The 13,544-nt window shown below is 14.0% G+C and overlaps 3 protein-coding genes across 3 annotated transcripts, besides 47 other annotated features; 2 read left to right on the plus strand and 1 right to left on the minus strand. All coding sequences in view use genetic code 6, as the record gives it.

Moving 5' to 3' along the window:
- Nucleotides 1–94: 94 nt before the first annotated feature.
- On the plus strand, nucleotides 95–1,574 carry IMG5_053120 (hypothetical protein; the record flags this gene model as incomplete). Its single annotated transcript, XM_004037371.1, has 4 exons — nucleotides 95–156; nucleotides 246–297; nucleotides 346–412; nucleotides 473–1,574. Coding segments are annotated over 4 exons (1,281 nt in total), but the record flags the coding sequence as incomplete, so codon positions are not given.
- Nucleotides 428–457: a microsatellite.
- Nucleotides 834–873: a microsatellite.
- Nucleotides 845–870: a microsatellite.
- Nucleotides 1,184–1,213: a microsatellite.
- Nucleotides 1,402–1,478: a microsatellite.
- Nucleotides 1,575–1,794: 220 nt separating the features above from the next.
- Nucleotides 1,795–1,834: a microsatellite.
- A 226-nt stretch (nucleotides 1,835–2,060) lies between these two features.
- Nucleotides 2,061–2,097: a microsatellite.
- Nucleotides 2,098–5,315: 3,218 nt separating this feature from the next.
- Nucleotides 5,316–5,348: a microsatellite.
- Nucleotides 5,349–5,742: 394 nt separating this feature from the next.
- Nucleotides 5,743–5,795: a microsatellite.
- Nucleotides 5,796–5,925: 130 nt separating this feature from the next.
- Nucleotides 5,926–5,988: a microsatellite.
- Nucleotides 5,988–6,044: a microsatellite.
- Nucleotides 5,989–6,045: a microsatellite.
- Nucleotides 6,030–6,076: a microsatellite.
- Nucleotides 6,077–6,774: 698 nt separating this feature from the next.
- Nucleotides 6,775–6,831: a microsatellite.
- Nucleotides 6,832–7,468: 637 nt separating this feature from the next.
- Nucleotides 7,469–7,513: a microsatellite.
- Nucleotides 7,514–7,531: 18 nt separating this feature from the next.
- Nucleotides 7,532–7,572: a microsatellite.
- A 140-nt stretch (nucleotides 7,573–7,712) lies between these two features.
- Nucleotides 7,713–7,758: a microsatellite.
- A 431-nt stretch (nucleotides 7,759–8,189) lies between these two features.
- Nucleotides 8,190–8,238: a microsatellite.
- Nucleotides 8,207–8,257: a microsatellite.
- Nucleotides 8,255–8,280: a microsatellite.
- Nucleotides 8,281–8,369: 89 nt separating this feature from the next.
- Nucleotides 8,370–8,415: a microsatellite.
- Nucleotides 8,384–8,417: a microsatellite.
- Nucleotides 8,418–8,422: 5 nt separating this feature from the next.
- Nucleotides 8,423–8,458: a microsatellite.
- Nucleotides 8,459–8,773: 315 nt separating this feature from the next.
- Nucleotides 8,774–8,839: a microsatellite.
- Nucleotides 8,840–9,111: 272 nt separating this feature from the next.
- Nucleotides 9,112–9,150: a microsatellite.
- Nucleotides 9,151–9,206: 56 nt separating this feature from the next.
- Nucleotides 9,207–9,242: a microsatellite.
- On the plus strand, nucleotides 9,218–9,900 carry IMG5_053130 (hypothetical protein; the record flags this gene model as incomplete). The annotated part of the gene is made up of 2 exons (XM_004037372.1): nucleotides 9,218–9,342; nucleotides 9,482–9,900. Coding segments are annotated over 2 exons (435 nt in total), but the record flags the coding sequence as incomplete, so codon positions are not given.
- Nucleotides 9,374–9,477: a microsatellite.
- Nucleotides 9,447–9,476: a microsatellite.
- Nucleotides 9,539–9,713: a microsatellite.
- Nucleotides 9,544–9,710: a microsatellite.
- Nucleotides 9,554–9,713: a microsatellite.
- Nucleotides 9,574–9,710: a microsatellite.
- Nucleotides 9,748–9,793: a microsatellite.
- Nucleotides 9,754–9,793: a microsatellite.
- Nucleotides 9,901–9,968: 68 nt separating the features above from the next.
- Nucleotides 9,969–10,054: a microsatellite.
- A 307-nt stretch (nucleotides 10,055–10,361) lies between these two features.
- Nucleotides 10,362–11,800, minus strand: IMG5_053140 (phosphoribosylpyrophosphate synthetase, putative; the record flags this gene model as incomplete). The annotated part of the gene is made up of 2 exons (XM_004037373.1): nucleotides 10,362–10,427; nucleotides 10,942–11,800. Coding segments are annotated over 2 exons (925 nt in total), but the record flags the coding sequence as incomplete, so codon positions are not given.
- Nucleotides 10,393–10,432: a microsatellite.
- Nucleotides 10,401–10,439: a microsatellite.
- Nucleotides 10,404–10,438: a microsatellite.
- A 97-nt stretch (nucleotides 11,801–11,897) lies between the features above and the next one.
- Nucleotides 11,898–11,951: a microsatellite.
- Nucleotides 11,904–11,958: a microsatellite.
- An 843-nt stretch (nucleotides 11,959–12,801) lies between these two features.
- Nucleotides 12,802–12,857: a microsatellite.
- A 190-nt stretch (nucleotides 12,858–13,047) lies between these two features.
- Nucleotides 13,048–13,087: a microsatellite.
- A 30-nt stretch (nucleotides 13,088–13,117) lies between these two features.
- Nucleotides 13,118–13,174: a microsatellite.
- Nucleotides 13,122–13,174: a microsatellite.
- Nucleotides 13,169–13,207: a microsatellite.
- Nucleotides 13,169–13,223: a microsatellite.
- Nucleotides 13,221–13,268: a microsatellite.
- Nucleotides 13,269–13,544: the final 276 nt, after the last annotated feature.

Consider the following 13,544-nt stretch of genomic DNA (forward strand, 5'->3'; position numbering starts at 1 on the left):
AAAAAAACAAAAACAAAAAAACTAAAATGTCTGAAGTAAATAAAACAAAAACATATAATATAAACTTATGTATATATATTAATATAACAGAATTACATATCAGCAGAAGAAAGAGACTAAATAATGGAAGATTTAAAAAAAAACCCAGCAAATAATGTTTTTTTATTTATATATATTTTTTTTTTATTTTTTTCAAAAAACATATTAAATTAATATTTTTTTTGTTAAAAATAATAAAAAAAAAGAAATGTATAGATTGTGCTAGAAAAAATCCAACTTGGGCATCTTGTTATTTCGGTAAAAAACAAAATAAATATATAATTAATATAAATAAAAAAAAAAAAGGAATATTTATTTGCTATGATTGTTCTTCAAAACATAGAGGTTATACACCTACATTTAGTTTTGTTAGGTATAATACAAATAAATATATATATATATATATATATATATATATTAATAAAATATATAGATCAATAGATTTAGATTAATGGAACCGTAAATAAATATTATGTATGTAAAATGGCGGAAATGATAATGCCTTAGAATATTTGAAAAAAAACGGCATAGTATCAGACCAAAATAAGAATATAGACTACAAATAGGCAATCGTATAGAAATATAAGAATGAATTAGTAAGAAAAGTTGAAGCATTATTGCCAAAAATTTAATAATAAGAGAATATTATTATATAATAATAAGATATATAAAACGAAAAAAAATACAAGAAGAAAAATAATAAATCGAAGAAGAAAAATATAGAAGAAAATAAATTTTAGAATAACATCACAAATGCAGCAAACATATAAACATAAAAAATTACTTTCTCAAAGTAAAGAAAAATAATAATAATAAAAATAATAATAAAAAAAAAAAGTATAAAAGAAACTAAAGTTGGAAAAAAGGGAGTAAAAGCATAAAAAATAGATGATTTTGATTTTGATAAACTAGTAATTGATGATGGATTAGGCTCAAATAATGGAGATGGATCAAAAAATACATAGCAAAATAGTTCTCCTTAAATATTAAATAATAATTTTGAGGAATAATAAAAAACTAAAGTTATTTATTAAAATAACTATAATAATGAAGGAAATAGTTAATAAGAAAAATTAAATAAATTAAAATAATAATAAAATGTAAAATCTATATCAAGTTAATAATTCGGATCATAAAATAAGTAATATATATATATATATATATATATATATATTTTTATTTTATTTTTTTAAAAAAAAAGTGAAAATAATTTTGGTAATTTTTAAAAATTCTAAAATACAAATTCTATTTCAAGTAAATAGTTCTATGGAGAACCGGAAGATAATTATAATGAATAAGAAGGAGATTAAAGTATATTATAATTTTCTTTTTTCGTTTTAAAATATATTTTTATTTATATTTTATATTATTATTATATATATATATATATATATATATATATATATATATATATATATATATATATATATATATATATAGAATTAGAAGTTGTAAAAAATATGATTTTTAAAGCAAAAGATAACTTTGATTCTTTAAAAGAAAAAGCTTAAAATTATTTTAATAATTGGAAATGAAAAATGAATATTATTTTTTTTTTAAAAAAAAATAAAAAAAAAATATCATTTTATTTTTAAAATAAATTAGGATTTTTTATTTTTTTTGTTATTATAAATTTTTAATTTTTAATTTTTTAATTTTATTTTATTTTTATTATTTTTTTCGAATAAAAATAAAAAATATATATATATATATTTTTTAATATAATTTGTTTTTTATTTTACATATTTAAAAAAAAAAAAAAGTTATATTTAAACAAAAAAACTTAAATTATAAATATAAAAAATGCAAAAAAACAATAATAACATAGATATTGATACATTAATTGAATAACTGTGAGTTTTATATTTAAAAAGATTAAACTAAATAAATAAAATACCATAATTTAATTAAAAAAATAATATATAAATTATATAAATAGTAATTAGGATAAACAATATATTGAACAAAGAGCTAAAGAAAGACAATCATAATATAACTAAGCAATATAAAGTTATAAGAAGTAAAAAATAAATAAAATAAAAAATAAAAATATAAAAAGAAATTTATAAAAAGAAGAAGAGTTTTTAGATAAAACAAAGTAAAAAAAATTTTATTTTAAATAAAATTTAATAAAACAATAAAAAAGACATATTTATAAATAACGAAATAATGAATTAAAAGACTAAATGATTAATGTATATATGCGATATAATACAAGTTCGGAACGTATAATAAGATCAATGAAGAAAACAGTAGTAGAAAAAATAAGAATGAATGATTTATTACAAAAAGCTTATCCAAAGCAGTTAAAAAATAAAAAAGATTAAAAATAAATATATATATATATAAAAAAAAAGTATTGAATCTTAATCCAAAAATATAGCTTAAAAATAATAAAATTTACAATAAAGACTTGATGTATAAAATATTAAAATTAACTTTTTAATTTCTTTTAATAAAAAAAAAAAAAAATAGAAAATTAAACATATAAATAGATAACCTAGTATTAATCTTTACAAAATTCTAAAAGAAAGATATGAAGGACTTTAACATTTAGAACCTATTTATTAATATAGGGATAATTTAGAAAAAAATGTACTTGAAATAAGAAAAGTACTAATTCCTTAAGAAGAAAATTCAATTAAAAGTTATGAAAATTAACTGGATAAGAAATTCAGAGAGACATTTAAAAATTTATATGGAATTTAATAAGAAGAGAAATAAAAAAATGTATATTTATTTTTTTGAATTCATAATATATATAATATATGTATATGTAAATATATAGAAGGAATATTAATAGGAGTTTTATCTAAACGATAACATTTAAAGAACCTTAAAAAATACTCATTAAAAATTAGATAATTATACAAATAATACTTAACCTTCAATAGAAATTAAAGAAAGTCTTTTGGATAATTTTTTAATGAAAAAAGGAGGAAATTTATAAAATTATAATCAGGAAAAAATCTAAATATTTTATGACTCGAGGGAATAATTTCTTTTATAAAATTAAAATGATAAGATTTGTTATAATACAAATCAAATAAATAAAATTGATAATATTAATTATCCTATTACTACATTAAAGAAATAAAAATATGAATGATTTTTATATATTTGATAATTTTAAACAATAAAGCTATAAATATACTTTTTTATTAAAATTATTAATAATTCTTAATTAGTTTATATATTATTATAAATTAAATTAAAAAAAAAGAATTACAATTTTTCCACTTAAACTTTTTAATACAGTTTAACATATATAATATATAATTATTTATATTTATTTTTGTTTAAAAAATAAATTAATTAATTGAAAATTTCATATTATTAGTATTTTTATAATTATCCAAAACGAACATCTAATTTATAAAAGAATATATAGCCTCCAATTTGAAAATTTAAACCAAAAATAAAGTCATTAATTAACCATATATACACATAATATGTTTAAATAGTTTATATCATATTCATTATTATATATATTTAATCTTTTATTCATTAAAAATATTATACAAATATATTTATATTAATCATAAAATAAATATAAAAAAATATATATTGTAAGTTTATATACATAAAAATATTAATTTTTTCAAAATATTTATTTAAAATGTTATTTATTTATCAAAAATAATTCTTATAATTTTTAATTGTCATTAATTTATATTATTTTAACATTTGTATTTTTATTAATAATTATATAATATTAAATTATTATGAACTTAGTTTTTATAAATAAAAAAAACATTAATTTAATTTTTATATCAATATGTTTGAGTTAATTCTATAAAGTAAAAATAAAATAAATAATTTTTTTTTAGTATATTCTTTATACAATTAATATTCTCAATTTTTTTAAAAAAATATTCTAATTTTATATATACCATATATTTTTATTGAGTTTATTTTTTGTTTAATTAAATTTCAAATTAATTAGTATTTATTCGAAAATTATTATTTTTATTTAAAACTTTAAAAAATACATTTTATTTTTTTATTAAAAATAACAAATTTACTTAGTTTAAAAATTTATAAAAAAAGATAAGTAATTTATAATTATAATATATTTAAAATATCTATGAATAAGATTTATATTATTAATTAAATTATAAACATCCTATTATAAATTTATATATATTCTCTATAATTTTTTAATATTTAAAGGTGATTTTAATATAAATTATAAATTTAATTAAAATAATATAGATAATAATCAAAATAAAAAGAACCATTATAAAATATTGTATATCAATTTGAATGGGAATATTTTTAAAAAGTTTAATATTTACGATTTGCTCTAAATGCAAAGAAACAGATTAATAATTTTATAATGTAGTATTCTGCATATGGTAATTTAAAGTATATATAAATCTAGTTTATATAAAAAAAAATGAAAAAAATAAAATAATAACAAATTATACTAAAAAAAATTAAAAAAATTAAAATAATATTTATTCATTTATTAATAATTTTTTAAAAAAGCCTTTGTATTCAATTAATATTTTTCACAATAATGCTTATTTTATGTTTAAGATAAATATACAGAAGAATCATAAATAAGAAAAAGATTTTATGTAAAAAGAGTATGATATTTTTATTTGTGATATTAATTTCAAGCCGTAAAACAAAAGACGAAAAAAATAAAAAAATTATTTATTATCTTTTAATAAAAATTAACAGTTAAAATATTAAAAATCTCACTTTTAGATTATGTCTAAATATTTGAAGTTATAATTTATTTATTTTAATTATTATTTTCGGGAGTTTTTGTTTACTTAATACATAAATTTTAAAAATCAGAAGATGGGAAATCAATAAATTAGCGAAAATTGTAATTTTTTATTTTAAAAATTAAATTAACAAAAAAATATAGATTATTATATGTCTTCTTATTTTTTATTGTACTGTATTTAAGTCTTATGATAATTAGCATTTTGCTAAATTAAGATTAAACACCTTGTTCTGAATCTATAGGTTTAATAATAAGGATTATAGGAACAATATTAGGCTGTTTATTTTTGTTTGTAGGAATAAAGGTTTATAATAAATTTTCAATAAAAAAAATTAATATGATGTCTTTATTAACTATGGATTAAACAAATGGAATTAAAATTTTTGAAGATTAAGAAGACAAATTAGAAAATATATGGTTTTTTTTAAATAAAAAATGATAAACTTATATATATATATTTTTCTTAAAATATAAAGGGGATTGATTATTGTATATTTTATTTCTTAAATAATGACACTTTTAGTAATGATTTATTTTAAAATTTAAATAAATTAAAATTAAAAAAATTGCCATATATTACCTCCAGTATTATTTTTTTATAAAAAAAAATATTAAATTATTTAATTAGAGTTATGTTGAAGAAAATAAGTCTTCTTTAGGAGGAGAAATTGCTTTAAAAAATATTATTGAAGTTTTTACTTTTTTCTTGCCATTAATTTATCTTTATAATTTATTCAAACATAGAACTCCTAGAAATTAAGAATAAAATGATAAAGTTATTTTTAATTATTTTATTTTATTTATTGAATAAATAAAACAAAAAAGACTTAATTTTTAGTATTTAATGGGAATTATATTAATGAATACCAAATTAATAAAAATAAATATTTAAGCTCTAATTAACATAGTAATAATGATATAAGTAATAATAATTCTGTAATTGGATATAGTGATTTTTGAAAATAAATAATAATTATATATATATATTATAAATAAAATTTATATAAATTATTATTTTTATATAAATAAAAAGTTTTAAATATCATATATAAAAAAATTTAAATATCAAAAAAATTAAAAATTTGTGTTTAAAATTGTATTTTGTTTTTAATAATTTTTTATTTATAGAATAATTTTTTTCTTTTAATAAAAATAAGAAAATAAAATAAAACCAAAATAAATAAAAAAATATAAATTAAATAATATAATTTTATATATATATATTAGTTTTTTATATATATAATAGTAATATTTTAATATATATTTTGATTTTAAATAATATTTATTTTAAAATATTTATCAAATATTTTTATATATAATTTTATTTATATATTATATATTACTTTAACAATAAAAAATAAAAGATTAATAAAAAATGGCTTTACCTTGTCTAGAATATTGCATGGCTATATCTTTTTTAGGAATCATATTTTTGGTTTGAAAAAAATTTAATATATATTTCATTTTAAGAAATATTAATAATAAATGCTCAAATAATAAATAATAATTAATTAATTTTTTTAAAAAAAGTTTTATTGGGGATTATTAGTAGCAACTGAATCTGAATTGATGTACGTTCACCCAAAATCAACATTTGATGGTGCAGTTTCTTTATTTTTCGGATCATTTGTATATATTATATATGTTTGTATATATATATAAAAAAAAAATAGATTTATTTATTAATATTCATGATTTGCTATTATTTCAAGTTTTATACAAAAACATAATCTAATGATGTTAGCAGGTAATTAAAACTTAATATAATATAATGAAATAAATATTTAAAAGATATATTGAAAATGCCGAATAAAGGATGTACTAAGAATAATAATAATCAAAATATTAAGAATTAGAAAAGATTTAAACAGGTCATGTTTAATTTAAAGATTAAGAAATAATGGAAGAATAAAAATAATGAATAAATAAAATAAATAATATATTCGTTTTTTTTATAAATTAAAAATACATAATGTTATATTTTATTTTGTTGAATATTTTTTTTTTATATAGACTTTATATTTATTTTTTATAAATAAATTTAAATTTATAATATGTTTCTAAAAAAGATCTTTATAAATTAATTTTTAATGGAAATCGAATATAACTTATATTTGATTATATTTTTATTTATTTTTTTGAAAAAAAAAAATTTCGTTAAATAATTACTTTTGAATTTTATATATATATATATAAAACAAAAAAATATTTACAATTTGTATTAATCATATTCAATTTCATCTATCTTTTATAGATAATTATTGAATAAAATATATTTAAAATATAAAAGCCTAAAACGAATAAAATTAAATAATTTTTTTATAGAAAAAAAGGCTTAGTAATAACATTTTTATTCATAATTCCTATTTTTTAACAAAAAAACAGTTTTAATAGTAAAAACAAAAAGCGAATATTTCTGCTTTTATAAAAAATAATAAAAAATATTAAAATAAATAAATTAAAAACTGAAAAATAAAAAAAACCTTAATTACCAAAAACTATTAAAAATCCGAAAATAGAATAATTACAATACAAACGAATACAAATGAATCTTTTATATAAAAACCGATTATGGGCAATAAATATAAAACTAAATTTTATATGAATTAAAATTTAAAACATATTATGAAAAAAGAAAGGTAATATAAGAAAAAGAAAAAAAGTCTAAAATACAAAAAATATTATAAAAAAAATAAGAAATACTAAAAAGTAAAAAATAATCTAAAAATAAAATAAAAATTGGATTTTCTTAAATAAAAATTAAAAAAACTAAAAAATTCACAAAAATAAAAGAACAGTCTGAAAATTTATTTTTGATATATATTTTATTTATTTTTATAAAATTTAAATAAACGTAATAAATTCTACTAAAAAGAAAAAGATAATCCTAAACACTCAAAATTTTAAAAAATATACTTTTTATTTTTTTAGACTTCTTATATAAAAAAATAAATGGCTTCTTATATAAAAAAATAAATATTTTAAATGATTTCTACGAAAAATAAAGGAAAAAAATGTTATTAAAATAAATTTATAATTTACATAGATTGTTTAATGGCAAATTTCTGTTTAAGAAATATTTAAAATTAAAAAAAAAATGTTTATATATAAAGTATTCAATGAAATATTAAATTATTAAAAATAATAACCAAATTAACCTGATAATTATTTTATTTTATAAACAAAAAACAATTCTAAAAAGTATTAAATTATAGAATAGAAATTATATAATAGATTTATTTTAAAAAACAAAAATATGTATTCAATAAAAACATATATTAAAAAAAACCATAAAAAAAAGAGAAAATAATGATATATAATAAATAAATAATAATAAAACAAATAAATAAAAATATAATTTTAAATTTATTTAAAAAGAATAAATATAAACAAATTTCAAATATGTTTAATTTATATTTAAATGAAATATTTATTTCAAAATGAATATATATATATTTGAAAAAATATGTATTTATTATATATTTAAATTATATATTTAATAATAATAAAAATGTTAAAATTTTGACAAATAAAATTACAAAAAGAAAAAAAAAAAAAAAATTTTTTTGATAATATATATATTGTAAAAATAATAAATATTATATATATATAATAAATATATAAATAAATGTATATATGAAAATATGAATATATTTATATATATTAATTTATTTATATCAAATAAAAAAAATAATATAAATATTTAAATATTTTAAATTGAAATAAATAAATAATATATATATTTATATACATATTTTTTTTTAAATTTATAAAAAATCTTATATTGAAAAAATGTATTATTTTTAATTTTTTTTTAAAAATATAATACAAATCATGTAAATATATTATAAATAATAGAAAATTGAAATGATAATGAAATAAATTTATATATTTATATTAAAAGAAAATTAAGAAAATAAAATAATTTATATTGCATTAGAAATAAAAAAAATATGTATGAAAAAATTATTAAATTTTTTAAGAATTTTTATGTTTTTAATTTAATAAATATATAAAAGTATTTTTATATTTATAATGATTTTATAAAATTATTTTTAAAGGATATATAAATAAAAATATCATTTTTAAAATGACTTTTAATATACAAGAAAATAATTATAATATATATACGTAATAATAAGAAAATAAAAAAAATCAAAAAACAAATCAAATTTTAATTTAAACAAAAAGAAAAGAAAATATTAAAAAAAATTTAATTTAAATTTATATTAAATTAAATTAAAAAAAAAAAAACTATTTTTTTTAAAAAATAAATTCTTCCCTCGTTTTTATTTTTGTTTAATTTATTTCTAATATTATTAATACAAATAATAAATAAATATTTATATAAATATATTTTTATTAAATAATCAAAAAAAAAAAAATATATATAATAAATAAATATAAAAAAATAATTAAATATCTCTAAAAAAACAAAAAATAAAAAAACCAAAAAAATAAATATATAATGCAATAAAAAAGAAAAGGAGCATAATTAAAAGAACAAAATACTTAAAAAAAGCTTAAAAAGCACGAAGAAGATGAAGAAAATGAAGAAGAAGGTAATTTTATCATAAATTTATATATTTAAGCAAAAAAAAAAAAATAATATAAAAATAAAATTATAAAATAAAAATAATAAAAGATTAATAAAATATATATTAACAAAATTAAAAAAAAAAATAAAAAAAAAAAAATTAGAAGAAGAAGAAGAAGTACATGAACATTAAAACTTGAAATAAAAAGGAAAATAAGCCCAAGAAGAAGATGAAAATGAAGAAGATGATGACTAAGATGATGATGAAGATGATGATGATGATGATGAAAATGATGATGATGATGAGGATAATGATAATGATGATGATGAGGACGATGATGATGATGATGATGATGAAGAAGATGATGATGATGATGATGAAGATGACGATGAAGAAGAAAATGGTTAATAAAAAAATTAATAAGATTAAGATGAAGATGATGATGAAGATGATGATGATGAAGATGATGAATGATATAAAAAATTATTTCATTTTTTGATAAAAAAAAATTATTTTAGATTTTTTTTTTTGTGTTATTTTTTTATATTTTTAAATTTACCTATTATAATTAATTTTTCTTTTTAACTTTTAATAGTTTTTTTCAAATTATTATAATTTACCGCTTATTAGGTAAAAATATGAATAATTTTAAAAATATAAATAAAAATATGTAAAATATAATTAAAATAAATATATAAATAATTGTATCAAATATAATAAAAAATTATAATAAATATTTATATTTATTTATAAATTATATAATATTTTTTCTAAAATAATTATATAAAATATAAAATTATATATATTATAAATGATATTTTTAGAAATTGCATATTTTAATTATATTTTTTTATTTAACTTTAATAAATTATTTGTTTATTACGATTTTTGTAATATTTTTAAAATAAATAATAATATATGTAATTTATAAATATTTATATATTTAAATATATATACATTATAATGTTTTTAATTTTTATTTAATAAATAATATATATTTTTTTATTTTTATTTTATATCATAATTATTATGTTTATTAAAATTCATTATCTCATATTTTTTCTTATTTAAATATTTTTAACATTTTTTTTTTTTTTATATATTTTTTTCTTTTATATATAAAATAAATAATTAATATGTTTATTTTTTATTTTTTTATATTAATGTTAAATATTTTTTTTAATATTAATAATTAATAAATATAATATTAATCTGTTAAATAAACACCAACACATTAAAAAATCAAACATTAAAAGAAGTATTAATTTATTATTTATTTCTAATTTTATGTTTTTAATTATAATTTGAGCTATAATACTAAATGATATTTCTATTTTACCTAAACTAATCTAGAGTTTAATCCGAATGTAAAATACTAACAACTTCTGCCAATAATTTTGCCACAGACAAGTATTAAATCTTTGGATTCTATGGTTTTACCTCTTCTAATGAATTAGTAACAATACATTCTTCAATAAAGCTATTTTTAATTCTTTTTTAAGCTTATTAAGTTAGTAATCCATGCGGTGAGAACCAAAAAATTCTTTTAGCACCTAAATTTTTTAATTTAAAAGACGCATTTTGTAGACAATTTCCTGTATCTATTAAATTATCAAAGAGTACACAATCTTTCCCTTATACTTCATCTCCTATATATTCAAATGATACTCCTTCATCGTTTGTTCCCATTACATATTTTTCCATAAATCCAATTCCTGTCTCTACTTCGAATTCTTTGAAGGCTTTTTGTAATTAAACTATTCTTTTTACACTTCGTGCTTTTATATGAGAAGAAATTAAAACTGGATTCTTTACTTATTTTTCTAATAAATATGGAACAACCATTTCATTCACGTCTATATTCAAAAGAGGGGTCCTTGGAGAAAAAAAACCCTTTACTTCTTATTAATTGTGGTTTATTGTCACAATTTGGTCACATCCCATTTATTCTAGCATTAAACAAATATCACTACCGGCTAAAGATTTCCTGTCTTTTCCGTATTCTTGAGACGTTTATCTAGAATAGGCAAAATATGGAATAATACAAGTCACTTTAGAAGCCCCAGAACGCTTTAAAGTGGAACACATCAAAAAAAGTTCCATTATGTTATCATGAATAGGCTAACACATTGATTATATTATATAAACTCGCTTTCCTCGAACAGAATCTAGGAGTTCCATTTACAATTCCGTTTCAGGATTTTTATGTATAGAAAATCGACCCAACGTAATGTCTAAATGAGAAACTATTTCTTTTGCTAATTCTTTATTTCCAGATCCTGCGAAAACTATTAAATCGGAACTTTTTATTATTCCTTATAGTTTTGATGTGGGAACTTCAATATCGTTTTCGTTAAATTAATCTTTTTCCTATTATTTTGGGCTATTTTAGTCTGCTTATTAATAGAATGTATATACTTTTTAAAAAGGATTTGTATATTAGTATATGAATAAAGAACCGAAAGCTAACGTGGTTATATATCTAGATTTTTTAATGTATTTATATAGTGTTTATAAGTTCATAATTTTATTTTAAAAAAAATAAAAATGTATATATTTATTATTTATATATATAAAAATTTTAATTTATTTTTTTATTTGTTTTTATATTAATATTTATTTTATTTATTTTTATTTTATAATAAATGCAATTTAATAGTAAATATTTTTTTTTTATTTTATATTATGGGAATATATTAATCTTATAAAAATTTTTTTAAGAGATATTTTTTATTAAAATATAATGAGAAAATATGTAATTTTTTTGTTTTAAATATCTTATTATTGTTTTTATTTTCATAGTACATATATATATTTTTATAAATCATATAATAAATATTAAAGTATTCAATTTAATCTTATTTAATATTATTAATAAGAGCAATTAATAAATCTAATATATAGGGTTTTAGAAGATCAAAATAAAGAATTAATATATAAATGAAGTAAACTTACTTTTTTAAAAAGGATAAAAATGGAGAAACATTATAGTTCCAATGTCTGAATTTATCTATTTTTATATTTTTTATTAAATAATTACGACAATTATAAACTTAAATTGTTGTTTAACTTTTTTTAGTAACAATTTCAAATAAAAAAATTCTATGGAAATATACTTATATAATAATTTTTTTATTTAAATAAAAAGATAGGTTTTTAATTTAAGGAATACAAATATTCGCTTTTTAGAAACTTTCTTATATGAATTAGGATTTTTAAACAAATTAATTAAAGAATAAAGAAAATTTTTAAAGAACATTACAAAAGAAAGATTAGAAGAAGAAAAGTATTAAAAATAAGATTAAAAACAAACATCCTTAAATTAAATTTTAAATGAAATTTTAACTTATTATGTTAATAAAATAGATTAAAAAGGTTATATATCAGAAATAATGATTTATTATACAATAAATATTATTAAATAAAAAAATAAATATAAAAATTAAAAGAACACAAAACAATTATATAAAGCAAATAAAAACTAATTATAAATAAAAATATAATGTATAAAGAATTTAAATAAAAATATTATATATAAAAAAATATTAAAAAATAATCAAAAAAAAAATTAAATAGATAATTATTTCATTAAAAATATTATTTAAATTTTTAATTATATTAAATTAGATATTAAAAATTAAATAAATATCAAATATATATATAAAATAAAAATGAAAAAAAATATATACAAATTGTAAAAGAATTTTATAAATAAATATGAATTAAAAAAATTAAAATTATAATATAAAATGTATCAATTAAAATTATATTATTATAAAATAAAAACATAAAACATAATTATAAAAAATATAAAATTATAAATAGATATAAAATATAAAAAAATATAGAAATATAATATATATATATTATATATTATATATTATATATTTTTATATATATCATATTTAAATTTATTATTTATTAAATTTAAATTATTTATTTAAATTTAATCTTTTTTTATATATAAATCAAAACAAAAAATTTAATAATATAATATTTTTATAAAATAATTAATTTCTATTAAAATTTTACAAAAATATTCTTATTTATATTTTTTATATCTTAAATAAAAAAATACAGTTACCAAAAAATAAATTAATAATAATTCAAAATAAAATGAAAGTTAAAATTAAATAATGGAATGCAATAGCTACTTGGATATGGGATATTAAAAATGAAGATACATGTGCAATTTGTTAATAACCTTTTGAATCTCCATGCCCAAG

This window comes from Ichthyophthirius multifiliis, assembly GCF_000220395.1.
Source record: "Ichthyophthirius multifiliis unplaced genomic scaffold scaff_1120509250171, whole genome shotgun sequence".
Classification (NCBI taxonomy): Eukaryota; Ciliophora; class Oligohymenophorea; order Hymenostomatida; genus Ichthyophthirius; species Ichthyophthirius multifiliis.